The 15,192-nt window shown below is 35.8% G+C and overlaps 1 protein-coding gene across 9 annotated transcripts in view; it reads right to left on the reverse strand.

Moving 5' to 3' along the window:
* Window positions 1-1,918: 1,918 nt before the first annotated feature.
* The window catches only part of PPM1B (protein phosphatase, Mg2+/Mn2+ dependent 1B), a 62,324-nt gene continuing 49,050 nt past the window's right edge, over window positions 1,919-15,192 (reverse strand). For 5 of the 9 annotated variants that reach the window (XM_051783765.1, XM_051783764.1, XM_051783763.1 and 2 more), the window contains 3 exons: window positions 14,906-15,017; window positions 11,666-11,723; window positions 1,919-3,768 (listed from right to left, as the gene is read on the reverse strand). In XM_051783765.1, coding sequence (XP_051639725.1) covers window positions 3,739-3,768; window positions 11,666-11,723; window positions 14,906-15,017 — 200 coding nt within the window. In that variant the 3' untranslated portion in view covers window positions 1,919-3,738. Of the gene's footprint in view, window positions 3,769-4,617; window positions 5,646-11,665; window positions 11,724-14,905; window positions 15,018-15,192 lie in introns of those variants that run through there. The other 4 variants (XM_051783757.1, XM_051783759.1, XM_051783758.1 and 1 more) reach the window with 1 other exon arrangement.

The following is a 15,192-nucleotide window of genomic DNA, read 5'->3' on the forward strand; positions in this document are numbered from 1 at the left end:
CAGAGGTAAAAATTGCCCACTACAGTTCAGTTCAATGCTGTAACTAATCTCAAGTTCCTATTGACTCTGATTTTCACTATGAACCTATAAATGCTAAAGAAAAATGACTGGCTTTCTGGGGCTAACTTTACTTTTCAAGATTTAAGCCAGTGATTATGGCTGACAGTGTGCAAAAGCTCAGAGGCTAACTGAACTCCACTTTACACATATTAAGAACCTACCTAGCCACTAATAGCTCACCTGTGATGCGTTAAAAGAACTGACAACAATTTCAAGTGTACAGTTTGTTTGGTTTTGTGATTTTGTTCTTGCTTTTGTATTTTGGTTTGTGGGGTTTTTTTTGTTTTTTTGTTTTTTTTTTTACTCCCCCCACATCAGCATCAGAGTCACATAAGGCCCATGAAAAGTATCTATATTTTGGCCAAGTCTTGCAAAGGTTTGTATGCAGGCTCAAATGACCACATGAAGATCCAGCCTAGTAAGAGGAGACCTTCAGAGTAGTTAACTACCTCTCATAGGAGATTCCTGAGACGGTCAGTGACCCCGCTTACATTTGCATCTGTTTTGTTATTCCCTATTCCATTTAACATGTTAATGAGGGCAATTAAAACAGATCTTTATTTTACTCAAGATTATCAGAGAGCAGTTTTAAGAACTGACATGGATTACTTTGTCTCTGTTACAGCAGAAGTCATAAAAATGAAGTCAAGCTGAATTTTACACATCAGAAAGACCCGAGGTGGAAAAGGTACTAACCACTCTCAGCTTTCTACAGAAGTATCTTTACATTAGTTATCAGGTGGCAACATAATTAACACAACATAATTTTAAACAAATGTTAAAATTGACAAGTTATGGCAAATACACGAACAAATTTTATCAAACATTTAGACTTCTCATACTAAGAATAGAAAGTCAAAAAGGACAGTTTTCTTTTTTCCAGGTTGCTGAAATCTGCACACTGTTTTGATTAAACTACAAACATGGTTAGAAATCGTAACCAAGTGGATGCATGAATGGCAAGTAGTGTTATTTTAGAGGAAAAGAAGCTGTCTGGATTTACATTTTGATGTAGCTGTGCAAGCTACGGTCCTTCACTTTGAAAAACTTGTACTTCTATACACTTCTATACAATGAAAGCATAAACCCTTTTACAGGGAGACTACCCACATAATGCAAAAAATCTAAACAAATGAAAGTTCATAGGATTGGAGGCTATGGAGCACAAGAACTCTCTTCAGTGGAATAAGGCATTAAACTTTCAGCTCATGAGGAAAGCATGCAGGGATTATGCTGTACAAGCAGATCCAACAAAAAAGCTTCAAGAAATTACAGATTTATAGACTCAAAAATCTACAGGTAGTTCAAAAAGACATCAAATCTACAGTAACACTGTTCAAGCACGTTGTTGCAAGTATCAACATCATAGATGATTTCATTCTCCTTTTCCACTCAGCTCAATTACTTCAGTAATAAGTGGGAAAAAAAAAAATCAGTAAAAGTTCTAAAACGAGAGCATTAACGTCAGAAAAATTTCTATCCAAAACACTGCACGATAGTGTAACTTTATAGATCTAACCCTAGATTTTTAAGAAACTTCAAGAAATGAATCAACTAAAAAGTCATGTGTAATCTGAATTTTTAGACTTTAAATGAATGCTCTCCTGTAGCCAGACCAAGACTCATTCCAGTTGAACTTGGGACAGACTTGCCCTAGGAACACCAAATGTTGTTTGCACTCTTCTGTCTCCCACAGAGAAGCCTACTTTGAGACTTCTACAAGGGATCACGTTTGCTACAGAACTAACACAAATCCGTCAACTAAGAGACACCCCATAAATCCTACTGGGTTATCTTTTTGTACAGAACACTTGCATCTTCTTAACAAGTCGTTGTCAAGAAAATGGAAAACATGTCACACTGTTTTAGCAATCCTTTATTGAAGATAACAAGTTGGTTATGTTCACTGTATTGTATGAAACATCACAATATCATACTGGGAAGGTACTATCAGTACAGGGTTGGACCAGAGCGGACAGTCTGAACAATAAACCATTTTGCATTCTTCATTCCCTATCTTTTAACAACCCCAAAAAAACCAGTAAAGGGACAAATACCTGTTAACATCATCATTTAAAACACTTTAACTTACAAGGCTAAAATCTAATGAATAAATAAAATATATTGTGGCAATAATCCTCTCTAGACCAAAAAAAAAAAAAAAAATAAATCAGATACACAGTGAATCAAAATGACTGGGAAAGCTGGCCTTCGGCACCAGTATGAAAGAGCGTGTGGTTTTTACAGACTCACCATGGGGATAAAGTTACAGAAAAATACCATGAATTTCATTTCACACAAAACCAGTTGATGACTGTCATTAGCTTAAAACTACACACAAGGGCAATTACATCCTCGCTGAAACACAGTTTAAACAAATAGGAAAATGTTTACAAGGCATCCACAGCATGTAAATCATGTACAGATGGATACATTCATTGTTTCCCCTCCCCAATAGCTTTTATTTTAGATAAATACTTTACTCTTCCCCATTTTCAGCATTTACTGGACTCATTACATGCACAACTCAAAGAAGTCAGAAAAAAAGTCAAGGTTATTGCAAAAATAGAATTAAACTAAGAATCTTCAAGTACCTTACATGACAGCCACTCTGTACCATGCCCATTGCTTATAAAATGAAAGGTCATCGAACCCATGAAAATATCTCTAATATTTTCTTAATTTAAAATAGATAATTTTAAGTGTATTTATAGTAATCTCAAAGTGATAATTTGAACTTTGAAAATAATGCAAACAATTAAAAATTATACCCATATTACACAAGACTTCTGTATCTTAAGCTGAAAAAAATCAAAAAAACTATAGAAAACCACATACAGAACAAAAAAATAATCACAATTTACATTATAATAAAGGCAAATTTTCAGCATTTTTAAAAAAACCTGCAGCTGTGAGAGATGTCAAAGCAAGTCACTACTAACTATAAATTCACCAGTTTGGTTTTTTTAAAAGATTTTCTCTAGCAAGAGTTTAAGGGTGTGTTGTACACATGCGTAAAATTCTTACTGGTTTTAGATGCCTAGAATCTTCATATATTATTGCCAAATACACTTATCTTCAAGCAAGCAGTAGGCAATGTATCACAATTTGGACACCGCAGGGAAACCCAACGGTCTGGTAATACAGGTAAAATTGGAAAATTAAAAAAAAAAAAAAAAAAAAAAAAAAATACACATCTGATAGCGTATTGCCCAATTAAAATTACTTCCAAGCCACAGAGCTGCAAAGCCTTCCAACTCGGTAAAGTGAAATAAGTAATGTCTCAATTACTTGTACTCTCTCATGCTTGTGTGTTGCACGTTTCATTTGGCCAAAGTGTATCTTCAGAGTACACCTACAATCCCATGCACCTCAGGTACATACACCGGTCTGCTGAGAGACTCCTTCCTTCCTTCCTTCCTTTTTAGGGCCAAAGTTCATTACAGATGTAATCAGTATGCCTGAGGCTGGTAAAAATACTGTAGTACAGGCAATGCTAAGAGTGGCAATATCAGAAAACACAAAAATGAACAAATGATGGAAAATTCTAATATCTTTCTGCCCATTTCACAAAATGTTGGAAATCCACCAGAATTTTTCCCTTGTATTGAAGAAATCAGATTTAAAAGTTTTTTTTCCCCCTTTCAGAATCAAAAGCATTTTAGTAGATTTGTAAGGCTACCACGGATCTTCTAGATCTCCAGCACCCTACAGGAAAAGAAGAGGAGAAATATTACTACTCACCAATACAAACGAAAACATTTTGTTGCACTTTGGATTTCAGTGGCATAATTAAGAACACTAGTGTAAGACAGACAATATTTTCCTTGTTTTCCATACCTGTCCGCTTCCACGCACAAATATTTGCTGTTTGTCAACATCATGAGGGAACTTAATTTTATAAAACATGAATCCACTGAAGCTATTATAGCAAAAAAGACTTAAACCCCAAGATTTATCTAAAATTGTACTAAATCACAACTCTCAATACATACTACCTCTGTGAACTACAAAACAAAAAAAAAAATTCTAGAAAATACTAAGGAGCTCAGCTCTTCAGGTATTCCTGGTCCGCAAGAAATTCCCACAGGCTCATTTTCATTAAGGCGGTGAAATCTGTACCTATTTTGAACAACTATATTTTTTGATAATGTTATATATTATGAACTGACCATTGACACAAGAATTCCAGATTTCACTTATTAGCAAATGAGTTACCACCACTGCAAATTCCCAGTGTTATCACTGGTCTACCAAAATGCATGTACGTATATGTGTTGCACCCCAAAAAACAAGAAACAGATTTGGTAGAAGGCAAGCTTTAGTAGAATAGTGTATTCGTTTACATGGCTGATATGTAACTCGAACATGAGAAACGTTGCCCAAATAGAGGATTATGATGAATGATCCAAACCAAAAACTACTCAAAGATTTGTAGAAACTAATGAATGTCATGAGTTAATGTGAGAAGCTAGGAAAAGTTTCAGAGTCATGTCAGAGCAATAACACTTCAAAGAAAGTTTATTACTTGCTTAAAAGAGTCAATATGCATACAAATATTATTCCACAGCATATGCTTTATTTTCGCTTGAACACAAATTATTATAACTCGACACTAGGTGCTAAATCTAAGTACATTTTCATTTCTGGATATATGTTGTGCTACAACCTGGGATTTAATAACACAATTGTCTAGAAAAATTGGTATTTACGATGAACAGTGGATACAATCTATATTGGGGGGGAAAAAAAAAATCAAACACATAAGTGACAACCTAAAATGTAATCGCTTTTGTAACTTAAGTCGTAAGAGAAACTATACACAATTCAAACACAAACATGCAGTATATGATGCTGGGGGAAAAAAAGACTAAAGAATTTGTATAATTCAATTAAATTGCACGAAAGATACAACTAAGATGTGAATTGCTTTACAACGAACGAACATATACCATCAAAAATATTTAAAAATGTATTTAAAAGAAAAAAATTTAAAATTTATTTTTGCATTGTCATGTTAGATTCCTGTTGTTGGTGTCACAGGATTAAAAAAAAACAAAACCAAAACCAAAATCTCAAATAGCAAGTTAACTGCTTGCTACACAACATAAGATGCAATTACTATATATACCACAGCCGTTGAACTTCTAAGGAAATAAGTGCTCTGTATAAACAATCTGTACAAATAACTAGAGTAAAACCGAGCGGTCTTCTAGGATAGACGTGACAAATGTCGAGATACAAACAAAGGAAAACACGCCAAGTGAAGCGAAGCGTTAAATCCTCTACGTAACAGCTTATGTCTGTTTGTCGCTCATCTCATCGCTCCCCGCATCTTCCTCCGGGCGCTGCGCTGCCGGCGGGCGGTGCCGGTCCCGGTCCCGGTCCCCGGGGGCGGTGCGGGTGTCCGGCCGGGGCGGGGCGGGCTCTGCCGAGCGCTCCGGCCCGAGCCCCTGCGCCAGCCTGAAACTACTGAGCATCTCCTCCAGCAGGTGGCGGTAGTTCCCCCTATGATTAATTCTCATCTGCCTCAGCGCCTCCACCAACTTGCCCTGCGTTCCGCCTTCCTCGGCCGCGCCGGGGTCCTTGTGTTAAGATTCAAGACCCCAAAAAAATCATGTAGTTAAACTGGAATGTTTTCTAACGACATGAAAAAAAAAACAAACAAAAAAAACCCAAACCAAAACAAAACCAAAAACCCACACAACCAAACCCATTTTTTTCCTCATTGAGAAAACATCGGCTTTGCTCTATTTTAATATAAAACCCCTCATTAGGAATATTCATCTTAGAATGATATATTTCATGTTCATCTTTTGATACAACACAGCTTAAGAAACTATAACTATTAAACCAGCATTTTTAATAATTTCACTTCATTGTGAGCCAGTCATGGTATCTCCTCACAATTAACTCAATATTTATTCAAAATGTCTTTTGATGAATGTAGCTGATACTCCCCAAAACTTTATTCATTTGTCAGTGGAAAATTTTGAAAATTTAAGCTTCTTTAGCCACCAGGTCAATATATTTAACTATGAATTTCTGCACAACCAATAGCAACGCAGTTCTGTGAATAACTGAGAGAATAGTTAACCCTACTGATAGCAGTTTAGTTCAAAATAAACGCTCAGTGTTTTAGTAAACAACCTCTGCTTTTCACATGCATGATGCTGCCGGAAAAAAAGCAAGCAGCTACCCATTAGCACCAGGAGTGATGGTATTTGAACAACATAAGACACACCTTTGGCAGATTGTGTATTGCCTAGAAAAATTAGCATGTAGAACAGTTATTTAAAGTCAAACCTAAGAACCTACAGCACAAAATCTGAGAAGCGAGCCCTGGTTAAGGAATGGAAGTCTCCTCAGCACAGGACGTATTTGGTTACAAGCCTTCCATTGAAAAAAATGTTGGTTTTTTGGGTTTTTTTTTGGTTTCTTTGTGATAGACTTGCGCATCTGTTACAGTGCTCTGACACTGACACTAGGTATTTTCACTTTCAAGTGCTAAAGCAGTACTTTTGCTTTAAGGGAATAGTACATTTTAAATTATTAATATCTAGCAACTTATCAAGCTAGACAAATGGAACTGCACCTCTGAAAGCTGGTAGATTTTCCAAGACATTACAGGCACAATTCAAACTGCCCTGTTCTCATGCTGACCTCATTTTACTGTCATGTAGTCCAAAAGCTTCCTAACTACAAGTATTGCTGTCACTCATTTACAAGCCTAATAGCAGTATTAAGAAAATATTTTGGGGTCAGTAAGACTTTGCATGCTGTATGTAATGTTGCTGGAACAGAAGCCCCAAGACTGATTAGCACAGTCCAAGTTAAAAAAGGGACAATTTTAGCACAAAAATTAATATCATTGCATATAATGCTGTCCCTCTAAGTTTAATTTGTTGCATAAATAAGAGACATACTTTCAAGGTGGTTTACTGGTCTTAGTCTGAGATGTTTTGACTCCCATGTACTAGCATTTTCATATTCAAATATGAAAATATTCAAGAGAATATTCAAGAATTCAATATTTTCTTAAAGAGTCCAATGAGGAGGAGCAAGATAGAGGAGGCAGTTTTAATGTATGAAGTGGGACTGGTTTAATGCCTTATCAGCACAAAGTCAGTGAAAACTCATGGCATCAATATCATGAGGATATAGATGCATCCTGTTTCTTAGGTTTTGACAAAGAAAAAAAACTCGAGTTACATATTTATCTAACACTAAACAAGGCAGCACAGCTGAAGACTTCTCATTTTTAAAAATTCAAACCATATCGAAATTCTATATTTCATCTATTCCATCAGTTTTGCTCTGAGGTTGACATTAACAAACACACACACTGAATTTCCACATTTCACAATACCAAGATCTTTAAAAACTCCTTTGGCAGATTGAAGTGAATAATTTTGCTCCCATGCAACACTGAAGAGTAAAAGCAATAAGTAACATAATAGCAGGCCTGAGACTCCTAAACAATTCAAATGCTAGTAGGAGATGAATTAACAGTACTGTTAGTGTTTGATATTCAAGCTCACATCCTGCTTTGCGTTGCACCCTATTCTATGGCAGGCTGTTTTGTTCTTCACTTGTGTCCCCCACTGCTAAGAGACAAGAAACCCCACAGACAACAGTAGGACACAAACTGCCTCCTCTACATATTACACACTATATAGATAGAGATTTCTCTCTAATGATGTGTGGCTAGAACAGGTCCCTGAAAACTCTGGTTATTGTGCAAGGTAGAATTTGTCTTCATTCATGTTTCAATTCAACTTAAGTGTTAATGACCATAAAAACAAGAATAAATTTGTGCTAGCTGTATTCAGCATGAGCATTCACAATTTTTACACAAGTTCTGTTCTATTAAAATATGTGTATAAAAAGGGCTAGCATGTATTAAGGACTGGATTTACAATGTTGTAAGAAAAGTGTAACAATTGTGTCCATTTACATTTTTTAATGTGTAGCAGCTCTTAATGACACATGATTTGGTTCAGCAAAGTGCCAGAGTATATTATTAGTAAAAACAAGAGAGAAACATGATTGATTTCAAACAAGATGCTCAAAGGCAGCTTTAAACAAATACCACTTGGAACTATTAACACAGCCACTCTAATTTTAACATTGTTCCTTGTGTTTAACGATATATATATATATATATACAGTAAAGTAGTCTAATTGGTTAGTATTCTCCTAGTCTTAGGGGCACATCAAAAAATAAAAATGGTCAAAGAAGTGGCCATAGAGAAAAAGTAGTGCTTTTACACATTAGAACAGCTCAGTGGTATTGTAACATTACAGTGGTAACAATTATTTGGCTATGAATAAGTCCTTTTAAATCCCCTTTAAAGAACTGAAAGCACCAGTCCCCAATACATAACAGATTTCTGTACTTTCACTCATATTTGTAAAGACACAAGCCACAACACTTACAGCAGAAGTCCCTCTGCTCAAACACTGGTAAAGCTGTTCTTTGTGACCCCAGTGCAGGGCTCTCTCTCCAGCCCTTGATTTACAAAATACTTGTACTCTGAGATGCCTAGCAGGAAAAGTTTAGGACTGCTATACTCTAAAGCCACACACCAGTGATCTCTGAATACTGCTGTAGTAAGGACCCTTTCACTTTTCAGTATCTTGCTCTATTCAACATCTCTGTATTTAGGCTCTATGTTAAGGATTCTCATAAAAGGCACATGTGAAGAACGGAAAGAAGTTACTCTACAGTCCCTAGCTTGGATGAAAAAAAAAGTTTCTAAGTGCAAAACTACCTGAAATATTTAGTGCTGAGTAAAACAAAGCCAATCTAGAAAGAGATACAAGCTTGGTTTTAATTTATACACTTTCTAAGAATTTACTTGCAAAGCTATTATGATCCAGTTCATCATAGGAACTCAGGTAACTATTTTAAATTGTAAAATGTTAAAAAGTGTACTTTTTAGAAGGAAGTCATATTCTCAACTGCAAAAGTTAATTAATTGTTTGAGGGGGTTGGTTTTGTGTTTGTTTGGGATTTTTAATTGTTACACATGTGCATTAATATTTTAGCAACTAATTACATTATCTTGTCAAGTAATAAAAATAGTTCTAGCCTTATTTACAACCGTAAGATGAAGATGGCTGCTACAGGCAGACTTTCCCTTCCAGTTAGTAACAGCAGTATTCTGCACAACACCCACACTTGACATGTGTGCACTGTTAACTACACATGGGGAAAGATACTCAAGTGCAAGTCAGTGCCCCTCTGTGCTCTGCAGACTCAGCATCCTTGTCTCTAGCTCCTAATTTTTCATAGGAAGATCTGCTCTTGCTTCCTCCTGGTTTAAACAGGGGCATTATTAGCTACATTTCAATCTCACTTGGCAGTGTCATCATTGAGATGTACTATATGTTTCCTTCTTATCTTTGCTTCTTGTTAAATTGTGAGACCTGTAGCAACATTACCATGCGTGGAGACATTCTGAAGAGTTTGATGCTGAGTAACTGAACAACTTCCTCACCTTTTATCCTCCCCAGGCACTAGAGCATTCAGTTCAGAAGGCTACAAGATCACCACCTGAAACTGAGTAAGACCAGCAAGGAAATCATGCTTCCATCACCTCAGAAATGAGGCCCGCTAAATTCATCCACTTCAAGGATGGCAAGATAACTTGTTGGGAAAGTGCAAACAGGACTTGCATCCTTCACCAAGCAGGAGATCATCCTCTCAAACTGCTCTGGGTCAATATCACTTGGGATGGAAAGAAGAAAAGGTGCTGACTGGCAAATGACATCACAAGATCACACTAAAATTTAATCCAGTCTATATAAAACATCATTGTTCAGATTTGCACTTATATATCAACATAAGAAAAATTTACAAAGCAGATTGGAGTGTAGTGTTCACATCTCCTATTAAAGAAGCCAAATTAAATGCCAATCCAACTACCAGGGATCTTAATGGCAAAAAAAGTCAAAGCTGTTAATGGTATATTCTTTTATGAGTAAAATGCATATTTAGGTCAGCTAACTCATTTTACTAAATTAAAATGGATGATGCACAAACATTTTGTGAAAGGAACCAATAGACAAAAGGCTGCTGTACTGCATGTTAGGACTTTCAGCAAGCTTGCATGGCTATTGAAAAGTAAATTTGGACTTGGATGCATCATAAATGTAACCATGGTACATGACATTTCTAAAAAGTAATCACTGAACAAACTTTTAGGTTTTTTTCTTAAAATACCAATCAATTTGTAAAACCTAGACTGTTCTTTTTAAATAAACCACTTAAACCAGTAACTTTTCCCCAAAAAGCAAGAAAAGTTCTGGCTAAATATAAAAAAAAGTAGCAGGCAGATAGAGGTGCAGAGTTTCCTGAAGGACTAAAGAAGGTGAAAAGAGGAAAATTTTGTCTAGCTTGTTTTGGGGTACTGTTGCACAGTTTCTTGAAAGCAAAATGAAAAATGTATACTCTGTCACTTTCAAACTACAAAAAGGAACAAATTCTAGTAAAATTAAGAAGCTAGAGATTTCTTCTCCATTTGTACTCTAACAGAATAGTGGTCCCTTCCACCCACCTGAGCTTTCTAACTGAAGAGAATAATTCAAATATAGGTAGTTAAGAGAAGATGACAATGGGAAAGACACAATAATAATTGTGGTGAGACTGTATTTACAATCTCAAGGTGCACAACTGATAATTCTGAGGTATTTCAAGTAGCAGTTGACATCTCCTCAACACCATTCACTGTAATGACTACCTGACTGAGGGCCTTGTAGCCATCTCAGAAGAAAAAAATATTACAAAGGATTTACTGGAAAATGAATGGTACTTTCACAGATCACTTTGCATAAACTGTACAGGAAATAAAGTGTACAAGCATTGATGGTTTTTATCGGTTCTTCAGTTTTCCACAGTTTTTAAACAAATTTAAACATAATTGATAGGAACACCAGTTATTACTCATTTATACTAAGAGCCACCTAATAACCAGGCTTAAAGGTACAGTAAACCATATTTCAACACACTATTTAAAATTCAACTCAGTAGGAAATCTAAGCCATTTCAGAAATCAGAACTGACGTAAACTAAAATCACTTTACATTTTCCTTGGATCAGTGCATATGGGATATGAAAAGACAGTTAAATGTTAAAAAAAAAAATTGTCAATATTAGTCTCATTATCTATTATATTCAGTGTACCAAGGTCTTCCACACATAGAGAAGACAACAGGAAGTGTGTTTGCTCCCTCTTGTACTAGATTTCTGGACAGTAGATATAGTTAATTAAGTAATGAATTTGCTGACCATAATTTCTTACAATAATGAACTATAATTTAGAAAAACCCTGCACTTTTGTCTCAGAGGTTTGACTGAGAAAACAGTAGTCAATTAGATGTTTAAAAAGCCTTCAGAATAGGGTGTCATTTTTCTGTCTTTTTGAGGATGAACTTCGATATCAAATCCATCCAAAGCAAGGTAAATATTATCAGTATGCTACCATACATATCCTGTGTTTATAACACTTTATTGACAGTGATGTACACTTCTGCTTAAAGTATGACACTACTTTGATGTTCACATTAACAAAGAGATATAGCAATCAAAATGAGAACTTACCCCCTCATTCTCCCTGTGTGGATTCAGCCTACTATACACAGCTTCAATAATATTACGCCTAAAAAAAGAAGTTTAAAAAAAGTTAAGCACAACAAAGGATTTCAAAACAATGAGAAAAGTTTGAGCATGGCAGACGTTTTAAAGTGTTGAAGATATCTTTCTTTTAACCTGCCTTTTAAAAAGATGAAGCCCACTCTCAGTGTCTTTACTCACTTTCAATATGATATTTTAGGATCTAGCAATTGGTCAGGATTTGCAAAGACTAAGCAAAGTAAAACATTTGCTTGCCTTACCCTCCCCATGGTCTATCTCTTCATGTCTTTAGAGCTGCATACTCAGATTTTGCCAAGAGTAACATTTAAGTCTATATTTTGCTAATTTTAACAAAATTCTTCAAGATTGCTGGGTTTCATGCCTTATTTCTGATGTGGAACTTGAAGACAGTTCTGTTTTTCCACATTTTTATTACATATTTTGAAGTGTGGTACCCAGAATATACAGCCTTTGAGATGTGTTGTCTAGTGTCTATTCACACTGTAGAAATTAGAACCCAAAAGCCACTAACTAGACTAATTCTGGCAGTGCCATTTATGGCCAGACCTTCACAGGCAGGCAAAATAAGCACAAAAAGCTTCACAGAAAATAAAACCCAAGGTAAAAACAGACTTCTGAGAAAAAGGTTATGTACCTACATCTTCAAATCAAAGTTAAATCTGGGATACATTCAAACAACTATAATAAATAAGATCAAAGTTACTGACAGTTTCAACAAAAAAGAACGGCTACATGAACTAAGACTCCTAAGTCTGGAAGTGGTCAAGATCTAGAAAAACTGTCGTACAGAATGCAAGTAAGCACCAACTGTTGAACCCTCCAAACAAAGAGCACAAGGGTATCAGATGAAGACAGCAGCAAATGTCTCAACTACATAGTGATGGCTCTTGATGCGACAGAACTTTCTAGCCTAGAATAATGAGGATGCTACAAATCTGATGAGGCTCCTTCTGAACATATTTAACATATTTAAGAAATCTAGATAGGTTGCTTGGCTGAGTTAGTATGGGATCCATCAGCCTTGATGGAAGATCTTCCTAGAGAAAAGAAACTGAATCTTTTCACAGGTGATACAGGAAATGGTTCTCTCCACTTAGTTCCCCATTTAGTGGTGGAGGAATGGCACAATTCTGACCAAATGTCTGTACTACAGATATTTAGCACCTCACACCAATGTAACTGAAAACACCCGGACAGTCCAAGCAAGGCTGCCACAGAAGCAGCAGATAGCCAGAGGGTTTAAATCAGACTTGAAACTCAGCTCCTTGGGACTTATTCAGTCTTTTTAAATAACTTTTCTTTCCTTGAACAGTGTATTTCTCCATGATTTCCTTTGATGGTAAAACTCAGGAGGCAAGATGTTGAGTGGTACTAACACCCAGGTTGCTCAGGACTTTTGTTTACTTCAGCAACAAATGATCATTCTTGAGGCGGCACTTGAAGTTATAAGAAGATCAGAGCCAAGTCAGAAGCCAGTCTTTGGAGAGTAAGATTTTAAAGGATAAAACAGCACCATTGGGTGACCACAGCAGAGCTGACACTTGCAGACCTCTTGTCTCAAAGAATGAGCCAGTAGGGGCTTCTATACAAGTGAGAAGCTTTCAAGAAGCATGTAACACCAACAGAAGTGGGGCTACTTTAGAGGTTCCTAAGGTTTGCAAATATATTCCTGGTCACAGTAACATTGCACTGCATTTCTTCAGCTCCGACATACATCGGGAGCAACTATAACTGGTGCTAAAACCACGGCTGTCAGCCACAGACAAGCTCTTTCTGCAACCTGTTTGAGCCAGGTCTTAGAGTTCAAATGGAAGGACAAAGTGTGAGTTCTTCATGACCTGGTAACATCATAGGATAAAAACCTCAAGACAAAAAACATTCTCTCGTTAGGATAAAAATTTTAAGTTACACAGTATGTAAGTTGGTGTTGTGTAACAGTGTTTTTTTTCAAGACTTCCATTTAGGAGTTCAATCTTGCAAGTAAAGTCAACTTAAATATGTCACTGGCTGTCTTTGTCCTAAGTTTGGAGGCCAAGAACAAGTTACTTAATACTGTATGATATTCTCTTGCAAGAAACTGCAAATACACTCCCTGAAGGCAAGGGACTTTAAATATAAAATGGAGAGAAAGGCATCAAAAGGCAAATTCTCAATCAAGCTCATGAAAAAATGTAATCTGGATGATAACAAATTAAAATAGACTTTATATGCAAAGGTTCTGGAATAATGAAGCAGTACATGATGCAGTTATTAACGAGCAAAACAACAAAACACAGTAGTTGGGAGGCACCAATAAGGAGAGGCACACACATCTTCTCTGAATGCCTGGAATGCACACAAGTGGAGAAAGAGGCCCACAACATATAGATACTTTCAAGGCCAGAAAGATATAGTCATGGCAAACAGTGCTTATTAATAAGTGCATGCAATGAAAACAGATGTATACACAAATGCTCAAAAGATAGGACTTCATGTTTTATAAAATCCAAATATTCCAGAAACAACATGATCTACACCAGGGAACAATAATGAGTCCTACTCTCTGGGGAATTCTAGATTAACAATTGTATATGCAATTCTAAATTATTTTCATTAAAATCCTTACAATATAAATTTCTAGAACAACACCATTAGCCTCTCCAGAAAACCAATGTAATTTCTGAATATTTATTTCAATTAACTTGTAAAATGCATATCCTAGTTCAATATTCTTGGTTATATAACATTCAGTTTCAGACTAAACAAAGAAAAACAATTTTCTTATGAGCATGTTTGTTGAGCAAGTAAGTACTGTCCCAAACTTATAATGGACACTAGATGGCTGGGAGAACATGACATCAGGAAAACTCATCTGGTATTTTGATTTTCCCATTAAGTTATTAATAGCTTTTAACAAATGTAAAGAAGTAAAAAGCCAAGAATACATTTATTTTTATTTTTTAAAATGGAGATACGGAAATAGTTAACTAGTAGGTTATGTACCAGAATATGAACAATGTGTTTCCTCTTATCATTCTGGAATGGGAATAGCGATACAAATGTTTATATACTGCAAAAGGTAAACTAGCTTCAAATATAAAAAAACTTGATTTGAGTGTAGCTATTAGAATAAGAAAGCTTTCAAATATTTAAACAAAAGAGTTTCAGTGAATTCAACAGTTCAAGAACTTCTAGTACTGTACTCACTTGCCAGCTAAACCACCTCCTGGTGGTAAATTAGGGATATTCTCCGCAGTTAAAATACGAATAACATGAGCAAGATCAGGCATTCCTTCTTCACCCGATTTTTCCATAATTTCTAGTTTAAAAACAGAAGAAGTCCTGAATTAATACCACCCATTGGTTAAGACATTGAAACGTAAGATATTACCACTTTTTAATAGAGACATTATGAAAAAGTTACATGTAAACAGGAAAACATTCTTCACATTTTAGGTTAACAGTCTTTGCACGGTGTAACAGGGCAATTCAAA

The sequence above is a fragment of the Manacus candei genome, unplaced genomic scaffold (genome assembly GCF_025592945.1).
Source record: "Manacus candei isolate 608988 ecotype Guabito, Panama unplaced genomic scaffold, ASM2559294v1 h1tg000017l, whole genome shotgun sequence".
Classification (NCBI taxonomy): Eukaryota; Metazoa; Chordata; class Aves; order Passeriformes; family Pipridae; genus Manacus; species Manacus candei.